Genomic DNA, 8625 nt, shown 5'->3' on the forward strand with positions numbered 1-8625 from the left:
ATGTAGCTCCCATTCTAAGGACATTGTCAGCCATAGCCTCTTCGCATTAGCGCAGGCATAAAACACATGGAAAGTATCTTCATCCTCCATATGGTAAACAAGGCAGCTGTCGTGCACTTCTAAATTCCTCATGTGTTTATTGCACCAGGTTGCGAATGAATTGGTCTAGAAAGAGAGAGCCTTCGATGGCGCAAGGCAAGACCATATCACCTTCCACCCGTCTGGACAACCATCGAGATTAGTTCTAAATGAAGTGATCACCCCGGGGCTTCGTCAACTGCTAGTCGATACGCACTCCTAATGGCAAAGATGTCATTTTTCTCAAGGGCCCAAACAATGAAATCTTGTCCCGGTTGAAATGCGAGGGTCCTTTCGGAAGAAATTGACGCCTCCCAAATCATCTTGCGAAACTTGAAGGAGGAAGCTAGGCTTTGGGTGCTAGCGGGTGCGAAACGCAAATTTCATGTCGCGAGAGTAATGACTTTTGTATTCAGTGGGCCTCCTGTGGCTCCAACTTAAACCTTGTCTTCTCCCCTGATTAATGAATGAGACAAATCTTTTGCCTCCTCTTTCAAAAAATAAAATATCTTGTCCCGGTCAATATGCACTCCTAACGGTGAAGATATTGTTTTTCTCACGGGCATGTTGATCCTCCGTCCTTGTAGCTGGACTCACACTAGATTTTATCTCAAGTTTTTTAGCAGAATTTTTCTTTTGAGTTGTTGTTTTTCCAACATATGATTTAAATGTTATTTGAGTTGAATAAAGCTAACCATGAAGTTAGGCATTCCCATAATAATAAAATAATAATAATAATAATTTATTTGTAGATAAGCATTTTAATTAATTTGACACTCACATCCGCTCTAGATAGTCAAAGAGCAAAAATAAATGATATAACAGGTGATGATTGTTGTACAAATACATGAGAGTACGCATTAATGATGACCAATGTCATCCGTACGAACTGATTTTTGTCAAATACGTGTGGGATTCAGTAAAGAATACAGAGTTAGGCTAGGAATACAATGTATATTAAGATACTAAGCTCTCTAGATTTCAAGCCTCTTGGTGCATCAGAGGCTATGGATCGTTGTGGGGCCCGTCTGTAAGTGTAATGTGTCGCTGGTTGAGAATAACACATAGTTTTCCGGTTTTGAGAAGGTATTCCATGGTTTCCCTTTTTATTTCTTCCTGTGTTTTTTTATCAATTTCATAGTATTTCTTTCAGAACGTTAGATTTTTAAGCATGGCAAATTATATTGTCATGAGGATGACAATTTCCTCTATCAACCATGGCAATTTCTGGCATAAAAACTGAACACGGCTAGGATTTGCCATACTTGCTAAAGGAAATTGCCATTCTCACGAAAACATAATTTGCAATCTTGGGCATTCCATTTGCCATGCTAAAAAAATCTGACATTTGATTTGCAGCGAAATCATTTTTTTGGGGGGCTTTTCCTGTTTATTTCCCTGTTTTTGTTTTTGTTTTTGTTTTTATTCTACTTTCCATGAATATTCATTAAAATTCATGAATATGTAAAAATATGTGAACATTTTTAAATCAATAAAAAATATCCAAATAGATGAATATTTTCAAAGTTTATGAACATTTTTAAAGTCTGCCTACATTTTTTAATCTGCAAACCTTTTTCAAATTCATAGATATTGTCTAAACTCCATAAATATTTTAAAATTTTGTGAATGTAGTTTAAAATTTATAGTTTCTAATTCACAATATCTTTTGATTAAATGGAGTGTTTCAAAAAAGAAACACGATGGCTGTTTTTTCTAGCTTAAATAGTAAGGCAAGCAAAAAAAAGTTAGGCTAGCCAGCGAAGAAGGAAGCCAAGCACAGCGAGCAAGAACTTCATGGGTCAGCCAATGTATATCAACAATTCAATGGTTCACGCACGGAATAAGAGCTCCCAAGGACATCACAACCACCACCGACTGGCACCGAGGCCGAAACATGTAAAAAAACCACAAACACGAGCTGAACAACCCCACAGTCAAATTAGAATAAATACCATATCTAACGGCAACACAACACAATATACGAATTAAAAAACACCATCAAAACATAATTAAAATCCAAACCATAGATAAAATCAAAACAAAACAATCATCCACAATAACCTGCTGGGGAAAGAGAAAAGTTAACCCCACAAGTGAAGAACGGCGCGGCAAAGCAAGCACAGTCCTCTAGTGTATTATGAAGGGGATGTACGAAAAGGGGTGGGATTCCAAGTGGGTACATCCGCAGGTTCTCCATAGCATTTCTCATTAAAGCGTCTGCAACAAAACACTAGTGCTACGATCTCCTTACAACAGATAATCAAAGGGTTGGGCTGCACTTTCGCCTACTCATGAACGGCTGTACCAAAACTGGATAAAAGACGTCGTATGCATAGAAAGGTTCTTTGAAGCCCTGCTTTGCTAGCGGCTGATGGGGGTGTGCATCCGCTCCACGATTCTGTTGATGGCATCTCGAGTCATTACGAGGGTGTCATGCTGCAGGATGCTGTAGACATTGAGGCCCTGCATTTGAACATGTAAAACATCAGCACACTATTCTTGGGTCACAATATCTGCTGCGAAAACCACAATGGGACTGTTAATCATTGTTAAGCCGCTGAGTACCCAGACACTTACAATCGAAGGAATGACATTCACGTAGTGAAGATTTTTAGTGGCCAGCTTTAACTTCTTATCAATGTCGCCTCCATCCACCAACAAAACCTTCTTCGTATCGTCCATCTGCTTGATGTACTGCACGATGTTTTTCGTCTTGTGGCTGGGGACTTCTAGGTCCTCGAAGATGCAGAGCTACAATAAAACATGGTCAAGTAAACTATACATGCATACGTAGTTACTGCAGAGAATGGTTTCAGATGGAGAGTTCCGGGCCAACTCATGTATACGTATTTGCGTTCAGGATAACAGATGGTCAAGTTTTTCCTTTGTCACTTTGTGTGCTCGAGAATTTTTGGGAGCAGCACCAGAAGAAAATAACATTGCATAAAACAAATTAATTGTTACACACTGATCGATAGATTTCAATAGCTTTTACTCTTTCAAGAAGCCGTGGAAACAATACCATCTCAATGTCACATCTCATAAGCGACAACCTAAAAGTAAATCGTCTAAGAAGACAAGGCAGTCAGAGAAACCATTCTACAAATACATGATATTGATCAAAAAGTACAACTAGTTCATGCTCCATTAGAACTAGGGATAAGTGGTCTGTTCTCTGAACTTCAGGAAGGATCTATAAAGTACAAAATATCGTGAAAGGATCTAGAAAGCATAAAACATAGCAAAACAGTTTCATAGTGACATGCTGATCAACAGCTTCTGAAACAGCACATCAATTCTCGCATAGTTCTAGCAAATACTCCCTCCATGCCATAATATAATACGTTTTTGCAATTCAATTAGAACTGCAAAAACGTCTTATATTGTGGTACAGAGGTAGTAATAAACATGATCATTACTGTTGCCCGAAGCATACTAGTACTAAACAAGGGTTCATGATTTAATGCAGAATCCATTTTGTAACAGAAATAGTTATCTTGGGATAAGGAAGGAGCTAACTCTACACAAGAACATCCAGGAAGGTACACAATGATTTAGTAAGGCAGCAAATACCTTCCCCTCAGCTGTTCTAGCAGACAAGGCTATCTTAAGTCCCAGACGTCGCACTTTCTTCTGCAACTTGAATGCATGGCTTCGTGGTTTCGGGCCATGCATAGTTGCACCTCCTCGAAACTGTTTCAAACAAGATGAGATATCTCCGAAGCCTATTCAATACCATTTATATGAATGGAGGAATGTCAAGATAGGGTAGTATAACCTGACAACCACGCAATGTTCCATGACGTGCTCTTCCAGTTCCTTTTTGCTTGTAAGGCTTTCTTCCTGTGCCGCTCACTTCACTGATAGTTTTAGTTGAGTGTGTCCCCTGTGAAAGACAGGTGCATGCAATTATCGGAACGTGCATTAGAAAGATAGAACTTGGCCTGTTCGGCTCTCCTCCGCTCCACACTCTCGCTCCGGGAGTTGGTGGAGCGCTAGTTAAAAGTCCAGGAGCGGGGGAGTAGATGCTCTGCAGATTCTCAGATTTGTGGAGCTAGTGGATCACCGAACACTCCCTAAATATCTGAACTTAAGAATGTACTCCCTCCGTTCCGAATTACTTGTGGCAGGTATGGATGTATCTAGATGTATTTTAGTTCTAGATACATCCATTTCTACGACGAGTAATTTGGAACGGAGGGAGTAACTGATATTACACCCAACATACAGATCACATGATTTGGGAGCTTGTGAGCTTAAGTCAATCAACAGAACAAGAGAGATCGTAGTGTGCACCTGTTGCCTTTTAGCAAGCTGCCACCTTACTACCCTGTGAACGATATCCTTCCTAATTGGAACATCAAAAACATCACCATCCAAAACCATGAATCCGTTGTCCTCATTATGGAAGTTTGTTACTCTAGCTACTAGGTCCTCATACTGCCCTGTAATAAAATATTAATATTACTTACAAGTTACAACTCAGCATAATGTGAAAACAATATATAGCTTTCTATTAGCCAATTATCACTACATAAAAAGTGACATCAAGTTCTGTCCCATTATGAAAAATCTTGTTCAGTGAAGCTTAATTTTCAATCAAAGAGCGCAGAGTTAACGAAGAAATCTCTGTCAGTTAGATAAAAATAGCCCATAGGGCACTCAAGAGAAACAGCAATGTCATAGCAACAGATGGATAAGGAACACTAGAAACACACCAAGCTCTCGGTCTGGTGTCCAGACAGTCTTGCTAGATAGAAGTTCCGGTGGAATCAGCGCTTCATTTGCTGGAGCCAAAAGAGTAGAATACCCTTTGGAGTAGACATTTGGCAAAATCTGCAAATGAAGAAAGCTAACTGAGAAGGCAGAATTAGAATCACATGCCAGGAAATATAGCCAAGATACAGAAAACCAACTTTTGAACATAACACATTGTTGCTATTTGCTAATCATTACTGAGATAGAACTCAAGCAGGCCCATATTTGTTAATCATTGCTATCTGGATCTAGAAGTACCCTTGAGTAAGTTGATACCTAACCCGAATCACACTCAATCAAACGCTACATTTCCAAACTAGAAGCGACCAGGAATAAAACCCATTACAAAATCTGTTCACAAAGTGGTATCTGGTCATCTGTCAGGTCGTAGAAGGAGGGGCAGTTTTAGCACATACATCTATCGGCACCAAACAAGTGAGGTACAAGTTCAGTTATCCAATGGCGCACAAGCCTGACGGCCATATCCAACGGCTGCTGTTATTTAGCAACCTGTCTTAATTACTGTTGATTGTAATTCGGTTAAAACAGGCACTCTGTTTAGCGATTTAATTCTATTGTTCTGCCACTGTACTTGTGGAAGCTGTTCGGTTATATATGCCCCTCGGGTGGTGAAAAGTAAGAAGAAAAATTACCCAAAATTAATTTCTTAGAGTAGAAGCACATAGCAGCATAGGCGATTTCTTCTTCCCATATATCAGGAATGTGACCCAAACCGCCCAAAAATCAGTGTCAACTGCTCCACAAATCCTGACTGATCGATGGGATCTTGGTACCATCCCAACAGAGACGCCCAAATCCATAGTTTCTAAAATCCCCGTAAACCCTACCCATCCAATGAGCCAAATGCGGTCTAACTCTCACGTATTCAAACTGGCGGAGCACGTCGCTCTAGCCTCACGGAGCACCAACGTGACAGACATGGGGAGGATGGGGTGCAAGAACAAGACCTTGGCGAGGAGCGGGGTGCCGCAGCCGATGGCGCCGAGCTGGGGCAGGCAAGCCATGGCTCGACGCAGGAGGGATGCGGCACGTGCGAGGGCGTGCATCGGCTGGCGCCAGGTGGAGAGGACGCAACGGTGGCGGCGACCTGGGGAGTCAGAGAGTGTCGTGAGGGAAGTCCTGACAGTACGAGAGAGGGGTAGGGAAGTAGCAGGATCACACTAGGTGCAAGTGTGACACAGAAGCTTTTGCAGGTTCAGGCCCCTCGCGGCGGAGGTAAAGACCCTAAGTCCTGTGCTCCGGGAGCTTTTTCTCTGCGTATGGATGTCAGATTACAGTGTGTGCAAACCCTTGCCTAAGTGAAGGAGGGTGGCTTATAAAGTGTGTGTCAAACCTCCCCATCTTTTACGTTACAAGGGTTTAACTATGGTGTTTTTGGTGAAGCACAAGGCGGATAATGTCTACCAAAATCATAATGCATGTATTCGTGGATTGTTCATTATATATACAGAGAAAGTAGGGCAACACCGTAAACCTATAAGGCTCATATAACGTCCACAAAGTACAATAACTTAAGATATTATGGTGTGTGGTTCAATTTAACTAATGCAATGTATCGCCTAGATAGAATAGACCCATCCCACCTCGGTAATAGCATTCTGGTTTGATTCTCTAATGTACTTGCATTGCATTTACTCGGACCAAGAAAAAGAGGTGTTATTTTTTCTGTCTGCTAAACTATACATATATGGATATCAACTCATTATACAGATATAGTATTAAAGCAACATTTTGAAGTGGTTCTAAACAGCACATCAGCCAGGGCCACACTAGCCAGCACGGCGAAGTGCGCATATTCTTCTAGCTACTACAAACTTAGAAATGGATTGTACGCTCACACACAATTAGCAGAACATGGTAGATTTAGGGAGGGGAGTAACACACCTGCCCTTCCATAACACGGACACCTGAATTGACATCTGCTACTGCAGCGCTTGAGCTGCACACATATAGCATGAACAATTCATTCAGCTCTTTCCACAAGCAAGAGGCAGGCTGGCATCACAGACTATACCTAAAGGCGCGCGCGAGTGGTCCAAGCCCCGAGAGCAGAGGAGGCACGCAGGCGTGCTGGTGCGCCCTGGAAGTTGCCTGATCAATCAGACAAGGTGCAGTAAAACACATCAGATCAGTTCAAAGATATTGTGAATCAGTGTTCTGCTTCTGTTGTAAAGAAAGAGCTCGAGGAAGCGCGGGGGAGGGGCACCTAACCTGAGAGATGGTGGCAGCGGCGAGGGCATGTCTGGACCTGGATGCGGCGATGAGAGATCTGATGGACATGGCTGCTGGTGATTAAGCTTTCCCAGCGGCAGCAGCGGCCTGCACAAACAAAGAGGGGAAGAAAGTGATAATAAGTCCCATAGACCTCCTGGATAGGAATGGGTATTCCAACAATTTCCTATCACGGAACAATGTACACAAGTTAAAAAGTGGCGCCCTGCTCATATTAAGCTGGTTGCGGCAATTTGTGCCATTGTAGTAGTAGATAAAACGTAAATTTGACATCCTAGCCATGTCGCTCTCATGCATCGGTCCGTAGGTGCCCTTGTAACTATCATGGCCATGTATGAACACGAAACAGCAACCAAGCCAAGCCTACAGCTCGCAGTATTAGCATTTGCCGTTTTCTTGCTGATGCCGTCCATCTAAAAAAAATCTAGACGTTGATTGTTGCCTCCACTGTTTATACATGATCACGTTCACATAAATGAGCCAAGCAAAACAGAAAAACGCCATCATTTAAGATAATCATACTTGCACCTCTGACAAACTAAGCAACAAAGACATGGCATCATCATACATAAACATCAACTGCAATCAGTTTAGCATGGAATCATATATAAGCACATATCTAAAAAGAAACCATAGCCCAAACAGTTGCATCACGCTGGCACTGCATCATCATTTCTAACTAAGGTAGTCAGCAGCAGCAACTTAGAGATCAAAATAAGTCCCAAATCAGGTCGGCAATGCAGACAGACCATGGTCCAGAAAATGCATCCTAGCCAGAATAACACAGTTGTAGAAGAGCAAAGAAACGTGGGATGAGGAGAGTGGGCGGAAATGTCGGGCGACGGAGGAGGAGCGTGGGGAGGAGAAGAAGAAGGGGCGACGGGAGAAGGATGAGGGGGAGGGGGAGGGGGCGGGAGAGCAGCGCAGTCTTCTTTACAGGCGATTCACGCAGAGTGAGATGGAGAGAGGGTTAGCGAGAGGGGAATGGGGGTAAGGGAGCAGTAACTCTACGGCGGCGAGGTGGCTCGCCGGTTGACGGAGATGGACGGCGACGGGGTGCAGGGAGTGGCGCGCCAGCGGACGGAAGAGAGGGCAGGAGGGGATGACGGTGGAAATGGGGAGGAGGGAATGGATGAGGGGGTGCTCACCTCCGCAGCGGTGATGGCCGCCTGACCCGTCCGGCGGCGGCGACGTGTGCGGCGGCGTGATCTGGGAGCGGGGGGAGGGGAGAGCGGCGGCGAATGGGGGTCCCGGAGTCACAGGTCGCGCGCCCGCCGGCATGTATGGCGGCTGGGCCGGCCCAACAACGCTCCAGGCACCACGTAATCTGGTTAATACAGTTTAAAAAAAAATATAAACTTCTAATTATCCCTAAAATACATGATTTCTAATTACCCATAAAATACATGATTTCTAATTATCAAATATTTTTTTGTCATCTCTTTTTCTTTTAATTATCGACTTAGCTGCCTTGTGCCTAACAAATCAAATATCCCAAAATAAACTGAAGATTATCTCCATAATCCCAATATT

At 43.0% G+C, this 8625-nt stretch overlaps 1 protein-coding gene across 1 annotated transcript; it reads right to left on the reverse strand.

Moving 5' to 3' along the window:
- Positions 1-2087: 2087 nt before the first annotated feature.
- Positions 2088-8391, reverse strand: LOC123103973 (50S ribosomal protein L4). The gene is made up of 10 exons (XM_044525679.1): positions 8241-8391; positions 7072-7179; positions 6875-6951; positions 6745-6799; positions 4800-4917; positions 4378-4526; positions 3860-3967; positions 3655-3774; positions 2659-2832; positions 2088-2544 (listed from the first exon to the last, which is right to left on the reverse strand). Exons 2-10 carry the CDS (start codon positions 7138-7140, stop codon positions 2443-2445), a joined length of 972 nt encoding a protein of 323 aa, XP_044381614.1. The 5' UTR covers positions 7141-7179; positions 8241-8391; the 3' UTR covers positions 2088-2442.
- Positions 8392-8625: the final 234 nt, after the last annotated feature.

Source organism: Triticum aestivum, chromosome 5A (assembly GCF_018294505.1).
Source record: "Triticum aestivum cultivar Chinese Spring chromosome 5A, IWGSC CS RefSeq v2.1, whole genome shotgun sequence".
Lineage (NCBI taxonomy): Eukaryota > Viridiplantae > Streptophyta > Magnoliopsida > Poales > Poaceae > Triticum > Triticum aestivum.